The sequence below is a fragment of the Leptopilina boulardi genome, unplaced genomic scaffold (genome assembly GCF_019393585.1).
Source record: "Leptopilina boulardi isolate dan_hultmark-lab unplaced genomic scaffold, ZJU_Lbou_2.1 LbouV2_342, whole genome shotgun sequence".
Classification (NCBI taxonomy): domain Eukaryota; kingdom Metazoa; phylum Arthropoda; class Insecta; order Hymenoptera; family Figitidae; genus Leptopilina; species Leptopilina boulardi.
In genome coordinates this window covers 2155542-2178935 of record NW_026137910.1, presented here as the reverse complement: position 1 = coordinate 2178935, position 23394 = coordinate 2155542, and the positions used below count along the sequence as shown (strand labels likewise).

At 26.7% G+C, this 23394-nt stretch overlaps 1 protein-coding gene across 6 annotated transcripts in view; it reads left to right on the top strand.

Moving 5' to 3' along the window:
- LOC127286015 (kin of IRRE-like protein 3) overlaps positions 1-23394 on the top strand; it is a 567542-nt gene that overhangs the window by 74240 nt on the left and 469908 nt on the right. For 3 of the 6 annotated variants that reach the window (XM_051312291.1, XM_051312290.1, XM_051312285.1), the window contains exons 1-2: positions 7493-8857; positions 16474-16603. In XM_051312291.1, the coding sequence (XP_051168248.1) occupies positions 16543-16603 (61 nt within the window). In that variant the 5' untranslated portion in view covers positions 7493-8857; positions 16474-16542. Of the gene's footprint in view, positions 1-7492; positions 8858-10570; positions 10731-16473; positions 16604-23394 lie in introns of those variants that run through there. The other 3 variants (XM_051312286.1, XM_051312287.1, XM_051312288.1) reach the window with 2 other exon arrangements.

Here is a 23394-nt window from a genome sequence, read left to right as displayed (position 1 = left end):
GTCATTTCTTTCAAAATTTTAATAGTTTTTAGATAATAAAAAGAAACAAAATTTTAGTATTATTTTTGTAAAAGATTTAATGCCATTTTCATAGTCATCGAAAGGACAGAGGTCACACAATTCCCACCGGTAGTGTATAATAATTGATGTTTTTTTCCTCTTTGAATAAAATAAAAGATTTTAAAAGAATCCGAAAGTTGAAAATAGATTGCGACCATGTCGAGTGCTTACTTATAAAATGCTTATTTATTTATATATTTTTCAGTTGATTGTAATGTTGTAATTTTTTAATAATACTTTTTAAGAACTGTTAACGTATGAATGAAAAAAAAACATTCTGAAATTTACACGGCGAAAAAAAAAGAGTAATAATTGTAACATTTTCTATCAAAAATTACTACTTTTAAATAGTCATTTGGGAACTGCTCAAGCGAAATAATAACTTTTACTTCATTTTGAAAGAATTTTTACTTTTTTAAAAAGTATAATTTATTTTAAGAAATATAAATTTTATTAAAAGCTGAGTAATATTTAAAATGTCCGGAGCAATTAATACTATAGTAGCGAAGCAATTTTTATTATGAAGCAGAGCAATTATAACTATTTCGTAAGGATTTTTACTATTAGGGCCAGGTGCAACTCGTCAAATGTAAACAAATATGAAAATGTACGTAATTATTGACAAATTTGCGACAGCCTTTTTTTAAATAGAAAATAAAAATTGTTCTTTTTCTATGTGAAAATGGAACATTCATATATAAAACTACAGCCTGACACCATATTTGACTAATAATATGAATAATATTAATAATTATAATAAAATAAAAATTACACTGAAACAGCATTTTTCTCAGGGTTACGAAAAAAAACCATTTGAGTATATCTGAGGCACGGACGTAGTAGACCTGAATGGGAGAAATAGTGTGGGAAGGGGTAAAAGACCTAGTCTCTGTCCTCTAGTGGGGGTATAATTTCAGAATTTTACCCTTTCCAAGATGTGACCGTCCAATGGCTCAACTCTTTCTCCCACCTAGGTTCACAACGTCCGTGCCTCAGATATACTCAAATGGTTTTTTTTCGAAACCTTGAAAAAATTGCTAATTCAGTCCATTTTTTATTTCATTATAATTGTACTTATTTTTTCATATAATGAGTTAAACAAAGTATAATTACCAAGTTTAATGCATTAATTTACCATTTTCATAAAGAAAACGACAAATTTTTATTTTCTACACAAATGAGAAATGCGAAAAAATGTGCATGGTTTGTTTACATTTCACATGTTGGACATACCCTTAAGAGTAGGTCAAAGTCGATGTGATTTTTTCATTGAAGTTCTATGTAAAAATTGCTTCGACTTTGACATGCCCTTAAGCCTCTCGGCCACGCAATCGCTATATGAAAAATTTTTGTTTACTCGCACATATCCTTCTTTAATAATGTCAATTATAAATTGTATTTATTTATTAGATAAGTTATTGAATTAAAATATAAACATTTTTAATAATATTAATAAAAAAATTTATTAATTAAATTAAAATTACTTATTTTGTTACTTATTCTGATTTTATATAAAATAAATAAGAATTATGTAAATTAATTTTATAATAATTTTATATAAAGCTGGAATTGCACATTGTAATATATAAAACTTTGAAGTACTAGCAAATAATAATTATAATTATTATATAATTTTAATGAGTTTATTTCTTTATATTTTTTAATTTATTTTATTATTATAGGCATAATAATTATTATAATATTTATTTTTATTAATAATTGAATATTTAATTAGAAATTAAGTATTTATTCGTTATACATGAATTGCATACTTTGACGTCGGGCTACGAACACTGCACATGACCATAGTGACGTCGTCACACACAATACGTCAAATTGCTATCAAAAAATAAATTTGAATACGACGTTAAATTGAACTAAAAAATTAAATTTTAATTTAACGTCTAAGTTAAATAAAATGAATTTGTTGAATTAAATTTGACATTGACGTTAAAATGAATTTGATTTTGACGTCAAATCAAATTACATAATCGACACCCTGGAACAGCATAATATATATTTTTTAGAATAGCGAAAAGTTTCGCTGTTTTTGTGAAATTGATGATGTGCATGCAATTTAGAGTACGGTCAAACGACTTTTGGAAAAATCATTTTTGTCTTTCTCTCTCCTATGACAGACGCATAAGTTTGTCTTACTTTGCATTTTCCTTTTTTGGGAAAAGTAAGAAAATGCAGAATGAGACAAACTTATGCTTCTGTCATAGGAGACAGAAAGACAAGAATGATTTTTCCAAAAGTCGTGTGACCGTACCTTTAGACGCCCGGCGTGTCTGTCCCAACAGTAATATCTACTTCGAGTTGCGTGTAGGAGGATCAGATTTTGTCTTCTAGGCGCAACTCACAGTAGATATTATGCGGTTGGGTCAGACAGTTCGAGTACTTAAGGGGATGTCAAAGTGCTGATACTTTTTACATATTGCAGTTTGTTTGTAAAAAAATTTCACGACTTTGACCTGCCCTTAATGAACTATTTCATGCACTGAAAAAAAATTTATTTGATTCAAATAATCGATTACTGGACTATTATCAAATAAATATTTATTTATATCAACTAATTTGTTTCAAATACAGAAATTATTGGTTCCAATACAATTTATTTAATTCAAATAAAAATTATTTGGTTCAAATAAATATTTATTTGATAATACTCAAATAATCGAGTTTTTAAATCAAATAAATTTTTTTTCAGTGTGGACACTCAAGTTTTAACTTGAAAACTTGTATGGAACTTAACTTGTATGGAAAAAAATGCATTTTCGTAAAAATATATTCATAACTTTAAAGTAAAATGAGCTATTTCGTGGAATTTGATACATATATTACTAAGAATAACTAACCATATAAATTTAAAAAAAAAATCAAATACTTTTATTTTCTTTTTAGCTTGCAACAATTTATTTTAACAGAAAAAGTTTTTTTTTTAGCTGTGAAACCTTTTTTAGATCAATGGAAATGCTTCTACTTTTTTATATTCTTTAGCAATCGAAAAAAAACTTTGTGAAGCCGATACTGAGAACAAATAACGAGCGCGTTTATTCGCATATAACGAATCTCGTTTCACTTTTATCAAAACTAGTGTGTAAGAGAACATAAAAATATTTTCCGTTGAGAAAATAGTCAAGTTTCACCTGATGTGCACAATAAATATTAATTGCATCTATCGATAACTTCAATATTTAATTCATATATATGTATTTTTCTCTTTATACTAAGCATTAATTTCTTTTTTTTTTTTAAATATTAGAGTACAAAAAAGAATAAAAATCCATATTTCCACCCGAAATATCTTTCTTTTTTAAAAAAATAATTCAATTAAGTTTAATATTTTTAAAGTTTTAGTTCAAATTTTCATTTAAAATAGAAAAATACATTTTTTTTATTCATTTTATTCGTTTTTATTGAAAAATGAAAAAAAATATTTTTTTTTCAAAAGTACAAAATCAATTGAATTATTTTAACTATGTTCCAAATTTTACGGATTTTTGTCATGTACTATTCAAACTTGGTAATTTTTTTTAAATATATCAAAAAGTTAACTTGAGATAAAAAAAAAACAGTATCCTAAAAAACGAAATGTACGTTTGATGTGCGCGACTAGAATACTTTTGAACATTCAACGAACTGAATCTCAATTTATAAAATCAATAATTGAAGTTTAACGTGCTTTAAATTAAAAAGTCAACAAATCGAATCTATTATATTATAAAAGAGCTGAAGAATTTTCACAATTTTTAAATGAAATTTTTTTTGCTAAATTATTGAAAATATTGAAACAAGTATAGAGTTATTAAAAAAATAATAACAAAAAAATTGTTTATTTTAATTTAGAAAAATATATTGTAATAATTCAAGAAATTATTTTTTAATAATCTTTTTTTTTTGTTAATATAATTAGAAATTGAATATATAGGTTAAATTCTACAAATTGAAAATAGGAAAATAAATCATAAATAATAATTCTTTTATTTGTTCAATGCAAAATTGGGGAGAAAAAAACCAATTTAAGGAAGAAAAATGGAAAGTTAGTATAATTTCTTAATCAATGTTCTCTATATCATCTTTGCAGCGCCCCTAACTTTCGTGATGCATGTTTGCTGAAACTCGCATTTACCGCGAAAAATCACGTGACTTATAAAAGGCAGTGTATAAGTGGTCTTAAATCATTTTCAGCAGCCATAATGCATACATTCGTTCACTTTTCTCATATACCGCAAAGTGAGGAATTTTTTTTTTTTTTTTGGTTTCTTTTTACAAACCAATAAAAAGTTGATGCACGAAGTTGACAAAGTTGCATGTGAGCTCAAGAAAATTTTGCCATTTTCATTTTTATTTCATACATATCACAAAAGTTATTTTTCAATATAATTTTTCATTTCATATTTTCTTTTTTTTTTTAATTATTGATACTTAGTAAAAATCATTAACGATTTTTCAGAATTGTGCATTTTTTATAATTCACGATTCATTTGAAAATTACTTACTTTTATTTTGCGAGAAAACCTGCGGAAAATATTTAGATGTAAAATCACAATAATCATTATAAACCTCCCTGAAGTTGGCTTCGACGCTCAGCGACGAAAATTATTTTTTGCTGAATCAAAAATTTCAAATTATTATTTTTTTTTTTAAATTTTTCAATCAAAATAATGCCTTAAAAAATACTTCTCAAGGCATTGTGTGGATCCAAAACTTTTTTAAAAAATGTTTTGATATTTTTGATTCTGCGAAAAACAATTTTCAGCGCTTAGCGTCGAAGCCAACTTCAGGGAGATCATAATAACGATTATAACCTTATGTAAATAGAGGCCGTAGAAAAATTGGACAGTTTGTTCTTTATATTTTAATGTTTTAATTGGTTTTTTTTCCATAAACCAACCTTGGTATGTTTAATAAATTATATTTCACTTTTTATTTATAATGAGATTTTTATTGTTTCAATACCACTGAAAATTTGAGGTTAACTTGTCACATACATTCGTCGCCAGACATGCCAACAATTTTTTGTCCTTTTCTAAAGCACATGTTGTCATGGCAACACGTGTCTTAGAAAAGGACAAAAAAGTCTAGGCAAAGTCCACGAGTATACAATAATATCAGTCATACCAACTCTGCATCATTTCCAAAACGATACGTTTTTGTTTATTGTGTAAAGGCCTAAGCAGAATAGATTCTTGAATGGGAACGCAATCGTAAACGGAAACTTAAGAATGTGTAGGAGAAGGATAGCAAATATCTTTATTCTTCTCTCACTCATTCTTACGTTTCCGTTCACGATTGCGTTCTTGTTCAAGAATCTATTCTGCTAAGGCCTGAACCAACTTTATTTTGGCACAAAGGTGCCGTCTCATTTTATAAAGGCCAAAAAGTAGAATAGAAACCTAACCGAAATCGTAACCGCAAACGCAACAGGAATAATGAGTTAGAGAAGGACAAACTTTTCTTTTCTATAACTCATTCTTTCGGTTGTGTTTGCGATTACGATTCCGGTTACGTTTCTATTGTGCTCAGACCTTAAAGGTCAACGCAGAACATAAGTTAGAAAATGATGCAAATATATCTCTGTCCTTTTCTAACGCATAAACCTCGTTTGCGATGCTATTGTACGTTGACCCTAAAATCGTCGGCAAAAAACATGTGGTAATAGAGATGGATAGATATCATTATCTCTGTTAATTTTATGGTTTTTGTTTTTTAATAACGCTTTTACACCTTCATGTGATTTCATCCTAAATCTCAAAAGATCGAATTCAATAAAGTCTAAAAACAATATCGAATTGTTAAAGCAGAAAAGGACAACGTAAAATAGCTTCGCGAAAGAAGTTTACGAACGTAGTTCATGAGATAAAAGAAGGAAACAAATAGGGTAAAAGGTACAGTGACCGACACCCAGACAGTGAACGACACCTGCTATTAAAAACGATAATAACTATAAAAATAATAATATTTAATTAAATATCACTAGTAAATTAATTAATATAAAATATTTAAAAACTTATACAGTTTATACAAAATTTTATATGTTTATACTTTCCTCAATATTTAATACTTTCTAGAAAACTAACCTCAAAAAATTTGCTTTATTGATTACAAATTTTATAAATATGAAAAAATTGTTAAATAATTATATTTTAAAAGCAACTTTTTTTGTACATTAAGTCTGAATAATAAAATTTATGATAATACTAATAAATATCATGTTACTTAAATAGAAGTTTAAATATTTTTTATTTTATTAAAGGCTGTCGTTCACTGTTTTCATACCATACATTTTTAAATTAATATTATAAACTCTTATCAAGGTGTTTTTTAATTTTAAACTTGTGTACTATAAATTTTAACCCAAATCTTTTATTTAAAATTTATTTTATAACTAAATCTTTAATAAATTACGATAAAATGTCATTTAAAGTTGAAAGTATGCCCAGGGTGTCGGTCACTGTACCCCTTACCCTATATTTATGTCTTTTTCTAACGCAATTAATTCATTTACTAAAGGCCTCAGCAGAATAGAAACGTAACCGGAATCATAATCGCAAACGCAGCTGGAAGAATGAATTAGAGAAGGACATACAATCTATCTATCCTTCTCTAACTCATTTCTCCGTTTACGATTGCGATTTGTTAGTAAAGGCGGAACGTAAAGGCCTGAGCAGAATAGAAACGTAACCGCAATCGCAGCCGGAAGAATGAGTAAGAGAAAGATAGACATATTGTTTGTCCTTCTCTAACTCATTATTCCGTTGCGTTTACGATTACGGTACATTTCTATTCTGCGTTGGCCTTAACTACTTTCGAGAAGTTATTGTGCGTTAGCCCAAAAATCGAATAAACGCAAAATAGAAACGTAACCAGTATCGCAATACGAAGAATGAGTTAGAAAAGGACAATTATGTCTATCCTTTTCTAACTCATTCGGTTGCGTTTACGATTACCGTTATGTTTCTATTCTACGTTCGCCTATATATTTAGAAATTCGAATTATCAAAAGATCGAATTTTATAAAAAAAAAAGAAATTAATGAAACTTTAGAAGAATGAAAATATTCATTAAACCTACTCTGAAATTGATACTTATTGACACCCAAATAGCTTCTGAAGGGTTTCTTGTTTACTTTAGACATTTACCAAATTAGGAATATTAGGATGTAAGCATCACTCGCCCCGTTGACGTAGAGGGTAAGGTGATCGAAGGCTATCACTGTGTCAGCTATTATAGCAATTAGAAGGGTCTCACTCGATATATGCGCTCACGTTTACATTCTATACGTATATATATGTATATGTGTACAGGCAGGGGGGTAGCGAAATATCTAAGTGCGTGAATCAAGTCATCGCGAATGGGGGTGGTGGTGTTGTTGATAGTTCCTCAAATAACCGACGTTGTGGCGCTGCGACCTTAGGGAAGTCGACAGTTCGCTATCACGCAGCGACTCGGTCGGAACTCTCGAGTCACGTTGTGGCGTCCCCTTCACCCTCGCGATATATCCAAATACCCTCCACGAGTTTGGAGCCCCGTCTCGCGATGACGGGTGACTCCTTGTTCAAATTTTTGTGCTAGTGTTTACTGACGACACTCGAAAAAAAAAAAAAATAAATAAAACAAATTGAGGAATCGTTATCAACATTTATCTTCAAATGAGATTAAAAAAAAAAATCTTTGAAAGAATGTTAAGAAAAAATCTTCGACTGGTATTAGTCTTCCACTAATAGAGATTATTAGATTTTTCTGAATTATCATCAGTTATCATCATCCATTTTTGCTTTGATTTTATCTAAAAACAATTTTTTGGAATAGGGGAAAAAAATATAATAAGTGATTATTGTTTCAAATGTGATTTGGAAACTTGAATGTTCAAAAGGCGCAGCTCTGACCTATACCCCAAGCAAGGTGTGTACATATAGAAAAACAGAGATTTCTCATAAACTGTGCTCTGAATATTAAATTCAATATTTTTCAAAAAAGTATTGAAAACAAAATTACTGAACTCAAATATTCTTTAATTATTATTAAATCACCCCCATGTGCAAAGTGATTATTAATAGAGACCAAAAATGACGGCAAGTCAATAAAAAAGCATTTCCAAAAATTAATTTAAGGATTATTTGGTGTGTAATTTTATTGGAAGCTGATACCCATTTCGAGAGTAAAAAAAAAAAAGGTTTCAAACCTCAAGTGATTTGAAGAATATAATATATATATATATATGATAAAAACGAGATGATGGTGAGAAGTTAAAATTATTGAATCCATCGAATTGGATGAAATCAGTATATAACTTTCCCGGAAGGATCTCCACTGTTTTTCAATTAAAAGCTCATTCGTAAGTTCATTTATCGTCGTGCGGTTTTTGTAATCGGGTTTCGTTTGAACGAAGTATAGAAAACGAGTATAAAAAGTTTTTCTTCTTGTACTTCAAAAAAAGTGTGCCGGAGTGAGAAAAAAAAAAAGTAAAGTGAAATTAAGTTATAAAAGTGAAATCCACAGTGTATTATTGATTGGTGATCTCCGTTAAATAAATATATAAATAGTGCGAATCGATGTGTTAGAGTTTGTTTTGTATTTTTTTTTTACTGTGAGTTTTGTCGGGTCAACGTGAGAGAAACCACTTGATGAGACTGAAGGAAACTTGGCTGTAAAATTGTTTGCATCCATATATAGAGAAAGAGAGAGAGAAAGAGAGAGAGAATGATGAATAGTTGTGTTGCGTGAAGGCAAACGCTTCTGAGGTGATTGCCACCGCCGCATTACACGAAGAAAATGTCGACCTGAAAAAAAGGTTATTTCTTTTTCTATATATATTTTTGTTTGTTTTGTATATATATATATGCATGGAAATTATTCTTTCAGATTTTATTTCGTATATATTTTTTTGAAATTTAATTTTTATTTTTTGGGGGGTTGGTGGGGAGTGAGCCGGGCACATTGCCAAAGAACCCGGTCTTTTTTCACGGTCGATGTAACTGGTGCATTTAAAACGCCTCAACTGCAAAATCTCGTGGAACTGGATTCTCCACACTTGTCACACGGACGCTGATCCGTAGCAAAAAATTAGTGGGGAAGTCAGGAAGTAGGGAGTTGCGGATTCTCGTGAAAATTGCTTTTTTTTAACCCACAAAGCTGGATTAAGGCCATCCGGGAGAAAATAATGGTTTTGTAGATTTCTTCTCATTTGAAAAAAATAGAATATTTTAGGTTGTAATTTTTTGGAAATAATAGAGGAAGGTACCCTGCCAGGGGCTCTTCTCGGAATTTTGCATAATCTTGATAAATAATTATTGAAAAAAATGTTTAAACATTGGCAAAAAGGGGTTTCGTAAATTACTTCTCATCTTTAAAGGATAAAGTATTTCGAGTTGGCATTTGGAGGAATAATAGAGGAAGGGTCACTGAGTGGGGCTCTTCTCCATTTTTGCAATAATATTTTGAGGAAATAATTTTATTAAAGATTTAAAGTGGAGTAATTTGGGGTAAGTTAGTTCAGCAGCGGCCACTAGCTAGAATTGGCGCCACCTTCTGGGCCACTGACACATAGATTCAATGTCTGTGTGCTCGCCTCCCCTACTGTCCCCACTTTTATCAAAAATCAAACTTTTATAATCACGATTTTCAATACTTTTTTATAAAATTACTTGTAAAAATGGAGATGATTCTTAATCAGCTCGCCCTCATCTAATTAATCCGACAAATCCGAACAAGATATTTCAAGTTATTTACGAGTAATATCTCGCGCGGGAAAACACTTTTAGGTTAGGGATTTTTCCCGGATGGCCTTAATATACTTTTTGGTGTTAATTAAATGACAGCTGGGTAGTCGTTTACTTTTTTTTTTTTTTTTTTTGAGTTTTTATATATAGGTTCGGGGAAATTTTTTTCATTTTAGAATTTTTGTCCGTGTCGAGGTGGTTTTAAGTACTTTTCATATAGTTTTAGAAACATGACATTGCAGTTTGTAATATTAGTTGTAATTGCTTTTACAGCACGTCGGTATTTATAAACTTTTTACGAAACATACAATAACTAAATATAGAGAATAACACGATTTAAAAAAAATATAATTTCGTTAATACAGAAATTTAATTATGTTATTTATGTGTTTTCAAAATTATATTATGAAGAAATTTAATTTCATTGAAATAATTTTATTTTATTTTTTTTTTTAAAACGTAATCTAACCTCAAAATTATATTTTACCATTTCGCAGTTTTATATTTTGTTTATTAAATTTACAAATTAATATAGCAATGTTGCAAAATACAGTTGAAAATAATATTCTGTGTATAATTTGAGATAACAATAACGTTTAGATTGATTTGGATAAAAAAAAATTAAACAAAAAACGTCTCTAAAACCCATGGAGAGTGAGAGATAAAGAAGTGTTTCATTCACCTCTCGCTGGCCCCCCTGTAGCGCTAGTGTCACATCATTAAAAAGCAATGAATTTTGTATATTCAGACAGCACCAGAAATTCCATGAACATTTCCTGTTGTTGAAATTCTGAATTTTAGTACATATATATATATTATTGACGTGCAAAACTCAGGAAATATCTTCTCTGTGTATAATTATGAAAATGTCCACATGTGGAGAAATATTGAACACAAAATTTAAGCGAATGTTGTAGCGTAAAGTTTCAGACATAATATTGACAGGTACGAACGGCATTTGGTTTACTCACTCACTCTCTCTCTCTAAATCTGAATAATATTTAAAAATAACGAAAATTTTGACTGATTTTTTACTTTAGGAATTATAATAATTGAAAAAATAGACAAATTTAATTAGAATTAAATTAGATAATAGAAAATTAATTATAACATAACCTATAATAAATAATACAAACTAAAAACATAACCTCTATAATTGTTTTAATCTGAGTAATTGCTAAAGAAATATTTGTGTTTGAATAACATTTTTTATGAATTTCGTTTCTAAAGATATTTTTTGCATATATTATTGATTAAGACATTTAAAATATATTTTCTGACAAAATTTTTTTATAATTTTTCGTATTAAAAAAAAATTCTTTTCTAATTGATAATCGTATAAAGTGTATTATGAACTTTGGCATCGTTATTTAAAGAATTCATTGAAACATTAATTAATAATATCAATAAATAATCCTGATACAATTGTTTTTATTATTAAATTTTTTTTATTTATTTTCTAAAATTATTATTACTAGTGAAATCATATAATATTATAATTATTATTATTATTGTTAAATATTGTTATTATTATGAAATTTTATTTCCTAAAATTGGTTTAATTATTATTTATAATATTTAAAAAATATTTATGAAATTGTTCAAATTATTATGATAAACAAGAAAACTAATCTAAGTAAAATTACAATTTACAATGGTAAATACTTGACAAACTTTGTAAATGAATTTTTGATTTTTAACTAATTTTATAATAATTAAAAGTGAAAAATAAATTTTTAATTAAATTACGATTTTTACACGAAGCTGAAGTTCGCAATGTTTATAATAAACGGTTTTTAAAGAAATAATTTTTTTAAAATAAAAAATTCTATAATTTTTTGCCTAAAAAATATTTTTTGTATTTTTAATTATAGGCAAAAAATTATAGAATTTTTCATTTTAAAAAATTATTTTTTTTTTTAAAATCGTTTATCATAAACGTTGCGTACTTCAGCTTCGTATTTTTACAATTGTTGACAAGATTTAAAATTTACATTACATAATTTTTGTTTATTTTTTTTTGTATACTTATCGATGAAATAAATTTTATTCTAAATTAAAAAAAAAAAATTAAATTATCGATTAGCAAAATAATATTATTATTTAGTATAAAATATGCAATTGTTTATTTATAGGTATATATGTACATATTCTTGAAATAGTAATAATATTCGTATTTTAATGAGGCTAATTATCAATAATTATTATTTATTAATTAATCACAGAGACGAGACACAATTATTATTATTATTATTATTATTAATTTAAATAGTAAATATCATGATATGCACAGACTAATGGAGCATATTTCGAATAGATTATGATATTACATAAATTTCAAAGTTTTTAAAATACATTTTTTTTTGTTTTATTAGATATTTAAAAGGACATATATTTAAAGTCGATTATTTCGCCTCTATTTCACTGTTTTTTTTTAAATTAACAGAAAAAAAAGAATTCTTTTGCCAATTTCGAAATGAGAATTTTTAGGATAATGAAGGTGTAAATTTCTGTATTATAATATATATGTTATAAAGGAAATTGTATGAATTTATTAAAGTTTCGAAATATTCCAAAACTTTTGAGGGCGAATATTTGAAATAAGTATAAAGTTGGGGAGAAATATATATATATATGACATTATAGTGTTGTACGTATAACTGAAATAAACGGTGCGATATTTTTTGAGCAATTGGTATTAAGATGAATTCTCTTAGAAGACACAGGACAAATGGTTGGGGTGAAATGGAGGTAATAAATCGTTCTGAGGATCCTTTGGAAGCTTGTGTTTTTGTCATCCCTAAGTCGTAAGAACAAATATCTGCTTAATTGTTCCGGTGAATCAAATTATTTTACCTTAATTAGTTCAATTCAAACCAGGAGAGAGAGAGAATATTATATTTTGTCAAAAACAAATTTTTTCAAATTTTTAAAAAAATTATTACTTAAAAGCGAAAAAAAAAAAAAAACAATTACAATGTTGTTTTAGCCACTGCCATCAGTAAATATTTTTTTTAGTGAAAATCAAACGTGTTACAATTAAAAAATTTTATCAACAAAAAAGTAAATTTTTTATTAAAAAACACGAAAAAGCTTGTTTAGTTTATTTTATTTTAGTAAACATAAAAATGGTTTCACCAAAGCTTGTCAAAAAAAAAAAAAAAAAAAATTCTTCTCTCGAAAATTCAAGTGTTACGAGTAAAGATGTATTTCAAACGGTAAAATACATTCGTGTTGTGTATGCATCGGCTGTTAGTAGCTAGAAAAACTGATCAAAAAGCATGTTCTATTTGCTTCTTTCTTTTTACATTGGAAATGTCTCTTTTCATGGACTCGTGCACTTTGCGTTCGACAAGATTAACACTGCACTTTGTACAAATAAATAAAAAAAAAAAAAAAAAAAAAGCGATTCAACATTCTCGGATTATTTTTCCAAAGCGAAAGGTACACATCTAGGACCATTTGAAACATAAATCTCACCTTGTGTATATATATATATACACATCTATTTTCAGTTTTTCTATGTCAGCTGCAAATTTTTCAAATTGTTTTGTTTTTATTTGCATATATATATATTTTTCGCAGGTAGAAAAAACATTTTTATAAAAAATTACATAATAAAAAAAAAGTTAAATTATATTGCAAATGAAAAATATTAAAATTAATTACATGGATTTTATATTTCACAAATTTGTCTCACAATTCAGTGCAATATTTGTTTTTAAAATTTTTTTAATTTTACATGTTTTAATAATGTTTTTTAATTTTTTTTGCGGAATTTTAAGTTTTTCAGAAAATAAATTTTTGCACAAGTGGTAAATGTAGCACAATTATTTGTTTTATTTGTAAATTTTAGTTTTTATTTTTTTGCCCGGAATTTTAAGTTTTTTAAAAAATGAATTTTTGCACACAAAAAAGCACAATTCAGCAGAATATTTTTTAGGGAAATTTTAAATTTAAAACATTTAAAAACTGTTTTTTCCCCCCGAAATTTTGAGTTTTTTAAAAAATAAATTTAAATAGAAAAAAGCAAAATTCGTTTTAAAAAGTGTTTCTTAATTATTATTTGTGTATTTAAAATTATTTTCTTTGTTTTATTGCCCGGAATTTTGATTTTTTTAAAAATGAATTTTTGCACAAAATATCACAAATTCAGCATAATATTTTTGTTTTGAAAATTTTAAGCTTAGACGTTGTAAAAATTTTTTAAATTCTTTTGTCCAGAATTTACCTCCCCGAAGTTGGTTTCGACGCTAAGCGCCGAAAATTGTTTTTCGCAGAATCAAAAATATTAAAAACATTTTTTAAAAAGGTTTTGGGTCCACACAATGTCTTGAGAAGTATTTTTCAAGTTTATTATTTGGATTGAAAAATTTTAAAAAAAAATAATTTGAAATTTTTGATTCATCTGTGAAAGATAATTTTTGGCGCTGAGCGTCGAAGCCAACTTCAGGGAGGTCGGAATTTTGAGTTTTTTAAAAAAATGAATTTAGGCACAAAAGTGTATAATTCCAACTTATTTTTTGTTTTTTTTAATTTTAATTTTAAACGTTGTAAAAATGTTTTTTTTTATTTTTTTGTACGGAATTTTTTGAGTTTTAAAAAAATGACAAACGAGCACAATTTGAACTATATTTGTCACAATATATTTTTTTTTCTTTTTTTTTTGAAAATTTTAATTTTAAACTTTGTAAAAATGTTTTTTAATTTTTTTGCCGGGAATTTTTTGAGTTTTTAAAAAAATTAATTTAGGTATACAAAAGAGTAGAATTCAAAGTGAATTTGGCACAAGATTTGTTTTTGTTTTTTTAATATGTGCCAAAAGTTTTGAACGTTCAAATCAACGAAATATTTTTTGGAACTTCTTTAAGTACGAATTTTATTACAAAATATTGTTTTAAATATCAAAAAAGAATTTTTTTATTTAATAAAATTGTTAAATTTACTGTTTTATTTTACATTGACATCATAATTTTTAATAATTTATAGATTGAAAAAAATATTTCGTTCATTTGAACGTTTAAAACTTTTGGCTCATTTTTTAATTTTAATTTTAGACGTTGTAAAAATATTTTTTTGGGTTTTTTAAAAGCTGAATTTAGGTGAAAAATGAATTTTTCTAAAAAATCTTTTATTTTATTAATTATTCAATATTTAAATTAAAAAATCCATTAATTTAATATTATTTTATCTTATGTCACTCTAAGTAATTAGGTTTTTTTTTTTTTTTAAAAAAAAAGATGTTTTTAATTTACAATACAAGCCGCAAGGTTCAAATTGTGTCTACACGATACATTAATTTAATAAATCTATTCTGAAATTTTATTTCCTTTTATACTCTAGATATTACTTTAACATCAAAATTAAAATATAATTACAGTCCTGATATAAATTTATGCGGTTCTGTATATAATTTATATAATAAAGGAGGCATAAAGTCTAATCTGAAATCTCATATTTCTTCTATATGTATATTATATAATATCAGAATAGTATATGTACAAATTTTCTTTTTTTTTTTTTCGACGGAAAAAAAAAATGGTCGTTTGTTTTCCTTTCACCATAGATTGAGAGGGGATTCGCACATTCTATGAATGTACCATTTCATCTATGAATGAGAGGAGAAAGCATGTCAAATAAATTAAGACCGGGGGATGCGTGTGTCCTAGAGGGGTTGAAATACTTGCCTGAATAGAACATGAAAAAAAACCAGAGAGAGAGAGAGAGAGAGAAAGAGTTATACATCTTTCTCCAGGGACGTTTTAACACGGAATGTCATGTATGATTTGAATAAATGGCATATCGTGTCCGAAGTGATTAGATATGGGTTCAAGAAAAACTGATTTAATGCCTGAATGACGTTTCTGCGCGTATTGCAAAAAACGATGATTTTTTAAATTCTTTTTTATTTTTTATAAATATTTAAAAAAAAAAGTTTTAATTTTAAATTTTTTTTCAATAAATGGATTTAAAAAAATAAAATTTCGAATCACTTTCATATTGATAAAGTTAGTTTAGTTTAAATTGAGTAACATTTATTTGAAGTAACTTTCTATATATATATATATATTTCCAGTTGCGGATAATCTATTTTGCGTCCACCCTCTTATATATGTGTAGAATGTGAGTAACCATGGCCAGGGACATTATTATCCTTTGTTGAGATGCAGAGTCCAATAAAACTTTTCCAGTTAATTTTAATGTATTAGGACAAATGCAAATAAAATTGTTCCGATAGGGGGAAAAAACTTGAAGAATAGAAAATGAGAAAAATTATTTCTAAAAGTATAATATTTTTTTATAATCAACGTGTTTGGAAGTAATATTTTTTCACGTTTCTCATCATAAATGAGAAAGTATTTTTGCTCTAAATAAAATAATAATCACATTTTAATTTTTTTTCTTCAAATTCTGAAAATCGAATATGTTATTAGTGAAAATTCAAACTAATAATAACTTCACTTTTATCTCAGATCTTAAAATGAAAATATTAAAAATAGAAAATAAATTTTTCGTTTGATCATTAATTATCCCTGAGTATTTGATCTTATTGCGATAAATTATACGCCTTTTTCGTTTTATTTTTCTGACGTAAGCAATTTTATTAATCAATAATGGACTTGAGAAAAAAAAAATTTTTTTTTTTACTTTATTTGCATTTGATTAACAAAATTTTTCTTTGTTGCAGGTCGAAGATTATAGTGATCAGTTTTTTATTATGTGAGTGAAGTGGAATCGTCAGAAAAAAAAAATCAAGATGACAAACATCTCAACAAGTTGGATCATTATTGTTATCACATTGGCTGTAATAATTAACGGTGAGTTTTATATTTGTTTTCTATAATTTTTATATTTTTCACAAAATATTTAATAATATAAATTATAATTTTTTAAATTTTGATTTCGATTTTACTAAAATTTTTTCATTTTTTAGTACTCTACCAAAAAAGGGTTCCATGATTTTTTTTTCAATTTTTTTTTTTTTATCACATCGGTGAAGTTTACAACGTTTATGATTAAAAATTTAGAAAAACAAAATTTGTATGCAGATTATTATAATTTTTTGACTAAAAACATTTTTATATTTTAATCTCAAATTAACAATAAAAAAAAAAATCTAGGCAAAAAATTGTAGTATATTTTTTGCTTGAAAAATAGATTTTTTGTTTCATTCGTTGATCATAAACGTTGATATGAACTTTAGCAACGTTTTTTTTTTATCAAACTGTTGAATAGATATGAAATTTTTAAAATTTCAAAAGAATTTTAATGATTTTTTTTTTTGAATATATAGTCATAACTTCTTTAAAAATGCATCAATTTTAAAAGATTTTTTTTTTAAATTGTGTATTTTTACGTGAACTTTTCGAAAATTCGACGGCAAAAATTCAAAATGAAATAACTTACCTAAACGTGACTTTTTAAAACCGAAATGATCGATTTTTGAAATATTTTTAAAATTCAATCTCTGGATAAATAAGAAACTTGTTTCCGTTTATGCGAAGATGGTGCGTTTTGTTTTATATTAAAATATTATTAACAATTTTTTTCTACTACTAATAGATTTATAAGCATTTATTTTATAAATATAATCTTTTCCTCTTATCATTCTTGTGGTTTTGTAAAATTTTCAGAAATACATCAAATAAATCTTTTGGATTTAGCTTAAAAATTGTAAACAGTATTTCAATGGGAAAAAATTCAACTTTCGCATATAAATTTCTTAATTTATCAAAAACTGTAATTTAAAAAAATTTCAAAAATCGATTACTTTGGTTTTTGAGAAAAATTACATTTTAAACTTAATTTCAATTTTTTAAATCCTTTCGTTGTTAAGTTATTTTATTTTTTTTTTTGCTATTTATATTTCAAATATTCAAGAACATTAGAAAAAATTCTATATTTAATATTATTTTTTATCTGTTATACCAAAGAACGTTGGTGAAGTTTGCAACGTTTATGATCAACGATTGAAAAAAAAAATATTTTTCACTCAAAAAATAATAACTAATTTTTTGTCTACAATTTTTTTTTCAAAAAATTATTAATCAAGAAACGTTGCAAAAAAAATTTTTCGATAAATAAATAATTTGCATAGAAAAATATTTTCTCTTCTCAATCGTTGATCATAAACATTGTGAACTTCACCGACGTAAGAAAGAAAAAAACATATATGTTTCAAACTAGTACTCTTAAAAAAATCATAACTTGCATAATTTTTATCAAATAAAAAAGTACGTATTCTCTTATTTCTCATAAAGATTTCAAATAAAAATGGAAAAAAAAATTTTTGATTTTAAATCTCACATATAAAATTCAATTAAAAAAAAAAAAAAAAAAATTGATTGATTGATACACTCTTGTAAGATGAAAGAATTGTCGCGACTATTATATTGAAAATGAAAGAATAATATTGAGCATCATCATTATCTAGAAATTGAATCGAACAAGTAGAAAGAAGACGTGATTTAGATGGGTGAGTGTCAAGGTGTCATGCACAGAAAACCGTGATGATATCAACGTGTCAAAACGTAATTTTATCGCGAGGGATTCGTTCTCCACGATCACTTCGTCAACTTTCCCGTTCCGCATCACGGAATCGAATAGGAATGAATTTAAAATTCAAATCCTTCTCTCTCTCTCTCTCTCTCTCTCTCTCTCGGAATTTCGCTTATTGCTGATCGCGGCACCAGCCTTGTTATTTTTGTTATTCGAGAATATAGCAACGAGAGAGAGAGAGAGAGAGAGAGAGAGAGAGAGAGAGAGAGAGAGAGAGAGAGAGAGGGGGGGGGGGAGAGACATGGGCAAAAACAAACTCTCGCAAAAAGACATATATATTGGGGTTAATAAAATAATCTAATGCAATTTTTCGTTAGCACCCAATTTCCATTTAATATAATTGCATTTCAACAAATTCCATTCGTTAAAAATCAATCGCCAGTTATTGACTTTATACAGGTAAAAAATTTAATTTTTTTTAATTTCACTTTACCTAAATGATTTACTGTTATATTTTTCAATTATGCTATACATATGAAGCGAGTACGGTTGTAACAATTTTTCGTTTTTTGATCACAATAATAATAATATTAATAATTATTTAATTATTACAAAGATAATTGATATCTATAGTGTGTGTGAATAATGATATAAAAAATTTATTTTACAATTTATATAGAAAATTTCATATGTATTTTGTGTTAAGATAAAATCGAGAAATCGATTTTGCTACACTGAAAAAAGGGTTTGGTATTGACAACCAAACGTTTAGTTGGTATTTAAGGAACCAAAATTTTTTTGTTGAATCAACAAAATTTTAATTGTCTCAATCAAAATTTTGTTTGACACAACCAAAATTAGAAAAAAAAGGATTTTTGTTGTCCTAATTAAAGTTTGATTGGGACAACCAAAATTTTGTTGATTCAACAAAAAAAAATTTGGTTGCTTAAATACCAATCAAACGTTTGGTTGACAATACCAAACCCTTTTTTCAGTGTACAACTGTACCCAAAAAAAAAATCATTAAAACCGTACCCTTTCTTCTCGAAGAAAAAAAAAAATTTCCGAGAAATCGATTTTGTTAAAACCGTACCCGATTACCCGTATGTAATTTTTATAAATAAATATTATAATTTCATTTGATTTTGTCCATTAAATTGCGTTCATTGCATCAAATAAAGTATTAAATTTTTATCAGTGCGTGTCTTACATATACACAGAAGAAATAATGGATAAATTTTGTTGTGGATAATTTTAACAAATCCTAATTCACATAGACGGTGGCGTCCTCAATTAGGATAAAATTCGTTGCAATTAATTTTTATACCGATTTTGAGGTAAAAATTCTACTTTTTTTTCGTGTGATTTTCTAAAGGTGTGAGAAAAATGAAAATTTTTTAAAAAATAACATTTGAAAGTTGTGAAAATAAAAAAAAACTACAAACTTTCCGACATGTTGGAGATGTTTGAGCAACGCTTTGGGTGTATGATATATATATAGGTATATATAAATTTCTAAAACATTAAAAATTCAAAACACTAGAAGATTCATCGCTTTAAGCGTGAGTATATACACTACACTAATGTCAACTGATTAAATTTTAAAGCTTTCCAAAATCTGCTGATTCAAATTTCTGGAGATTTCGCATCAATTTTAGAATTACTATATAAATTAATTATTTAATTCCCATGTTTTCTTTAAATATATATATATATAAATTAAATTTAAAAATAATTCTTTAATTATTTTCTATTTTTGAAATCAAAAATCTGGGTAGTTTAATTTTTATTTTTTTTAAGTAAATACACTAAAACTGTGTCACGTCAAGAGTTGATGATGACACTTCAAAAATTTCCCCCTATATGTTTCTTGTTTTACACCACTTTTAAAAATGTACTGAATTAAGTGGGTTATTGTTAAAATTGTAGCTTTAGTATAAGAGCCGTTTCGAAAGACGGGGTCATGGTTTCGGTTTTTTTCAACATTTGAAAAAATATTGTCTTCAAGATTTATTTATTTTTATTCTAATATTGTCACAGTAAAATTTTTATGGTGGCAATATTATTTGTTTTCGAGTAAAAAATGTTTGAATAAATTAAATTTCAGGACATTGTATATTTTTGGCATTGCTAAAACCAAATCAGCTGTCCATTTTATCCGTGATTTTACCCAATTATTTCATAATTTTGACATAACCTCCAAAAACCTTAAAAGGAATACAAAAAATAAAATTTTTTTTCATTCAGATTCAAATCCAGTTTATAATTCATTTTACCCCCATCATGTTAGGATTTTGAAATAACGTCAAAAAACTTAAAAAGGAACGTTATTCTTCAGCTTTTGTGTTTCTGTGAAGCTTTTTTTTGAGGTTATGTTAAAATCCTGACTTGATGGGGTAAATTAAACACCAGATTCGGTTTCAACGACCTCAAAAACGTATAATAAACTTGATTTGAGTCGTTGAATTATTTTTCACGTTATGACATTTTTTTGAGATTATGTCAAAATTCTGACATGATTTGGTAAAATAGACACCGCACTGAGAAAAATGGAAAAACGAATAAAGTAATTTTTACTACTTTAAAAGTAAAACTGTATAACTGTCCGCAGTTTCTGCGAATTTCTGTCAATTTTTACTCCAGAAATATAGTAAAATATACTATTTTCGGAATAATTTTTACTATTTCAGGAGTAAATTTTACTATTTCTGAAGTAAAAATTGCCAGATATGCGCAGAAACTGCGGACAGTTCCAATTTTACTTTTAAAGTAGTAAAAGTTACTTTATTCGTTTTTGCATTTTTTCTCCGTGTGGATTTGATTTTCGTGGCCTCTTAAAAACACATACGTATAATAAACATGGTCTATATCCCAGGTCCAAACTTTTTTTTGTATGATTGTATTATTTTTGATGATAATGATAATGACAATTGTTCTCTAATCTTTTACCATAAATTTTGAAATTAAAAATTTCCCTTATTTCTTCTTTTTTTTCTTCTTTATAAATTTGATATTTTCAAGAAACTCGCTGGTTATCCTGACAAGCGTAAAAGTAGAGGTTAAAGTCATTCAACTAGAGGATAAAAATCGACTACAGAGTGTGTAATAATCAGCCAGGTAATGCTGTCACGAGAGTGATGAGCAATCAGGCTTGAATAATGCTTCGTTGAGAGAGAACTTTTACTTTAAGTTTTCAATTTGTTTTGCAATATTTTTGAAAATTTTACCTTTTTATGAAAAATATGCAGTACGGTTTTTGATGTGCCATTATCCAACGCTGCTGCTTGCACTCCCGTCAATTCCAATGACAGCGTAATCTGCCTGCGAAAATTGTATCTGCCCTCTCTTGGAAGGATTTATTTGATGTCAAATAACGCGAACCTTTTTATATATATTATATAGTTCAGCGAAGTAATAAAGCCTTTCTTAGTGCTGAGAAACTAAAAGCCACACAAAGTTGGCTTAGATAATTATTTTTACTTATATGGAGTGAACTACCTTCTAACTGTAAAAGTTCTTAGTGTTACTTACGCTGCTACTCTATAGCTATGTTGTTCTACTGACCCTTAGTCAATATTCTTTATTTTTTCCAATTGTTGAACTGAAATTTCAACTTTTTTATATTTAAAAAGGTTTTTTTAATTTTTTTGCCCAAAATTTTGTGTTCTTTAAAAAATTAATTTGTGCAAAAAAGAGTAGAAGTTAGGCACAATTTGGTACATGATTATCCCATAAAGTGAATTAGTTAGAATTTTCATTTTTATAGAATTTTTTTAGATAGAATTTTAATTTATTCCAATTTATGTTTTTTGAATTAATGTTTAATAGAATTTAAATTAATTAGAATTTATTACTTAACATATAATTTCTATCTAATCAAATTTTTATTTATCAGAATTCTTATTAATCAGAATTTAGGCTGAGTCGAATTTTTAAATGCCAGAATTTTTATTAAACTAAATCTTTATTTTTCCGAATTTTTAATAACACGAAATTTCATTTAATAGATTATCTTAAAATTTAGAATTTTCATTTATCCTACATTGGAAATGATCAAATAATAATCAAACGGTAGAAAACTTTCGGCTCCAATTTTAAAATTGACCAATCACATGTTTCTTGAGCAAATTTCTGATTGGTCAATTTTAATAATGATGCCGAAATATTTCTGCCGTTTGATTATTTGACAATTTGCAATGTAGGATAAATGAAAATTCTGAGTTTTAAGATTTCTATTAGATGACATTTCGTGTTAATAAAAATTCTGACAAATAAGGATATGGTTTAATGAAAATTATGGCATTTAAAAATTCGACTTAGATTTGATTATATAGAATTTTTGTTAAGTATAAATTCTGGTTAATTTAAATTCTATTAAACATTAAATCGAAAAACAAATTTTTGATTGATTATTATAAATGCAGCTGAAGAAGGAATTGTTTCACCACATAGAAAAAGAGTAAAACTTTCCTCATTTCCTGAATTGAAAAAGAGTATAGTCGAGTGGGTTAAATATGCAAGAGACTGCCATCTAGAATTATCAGGGACAATAATTCAAGAAAAAGCTAAGCAATTTGCAACGAAATTAGGATTGACTTTTCAAGCTAGTGATGGTTGGTTAACAAATTTTAAGAAGAGAAACGAAATCGTAGAAAAAATTGTCTCAGGTGAAAGTGCAGCGGTGTCTGATGTGAACTGTGAAGAATATAGAAAAAATGTTTTGTCCGGCCTATTAAAAAAATATCACCCCAAAAATATTTTTAATGCCGATGAATTTGGTCTTTTTTTTCAATGTACACCGCAGATAGGACTTTGACCTTCAAAGGCGATTCATGTCACGGAGGAAAGAAAAGCAAGCAACGAATAACTGTTTTAATTGGTGCTAATATGGATGGAAAGGAGAAATTAAAGCCAATTGTGATTGGAAAATCTAAACAACCGAAATGTTTCAGAAGGAGAAATGTTAAATCGTTGCTAGTCACCTACAAATTTAATCGAAAATCTTGAATGAATTCTTCGATTTATGAGAATTGGCTGCATGGCCTGGACATGAAGTTTCTTCGAGAAAAACGACAGGTACTTTTGTTTGTAGACAATTGCCCTGCACATC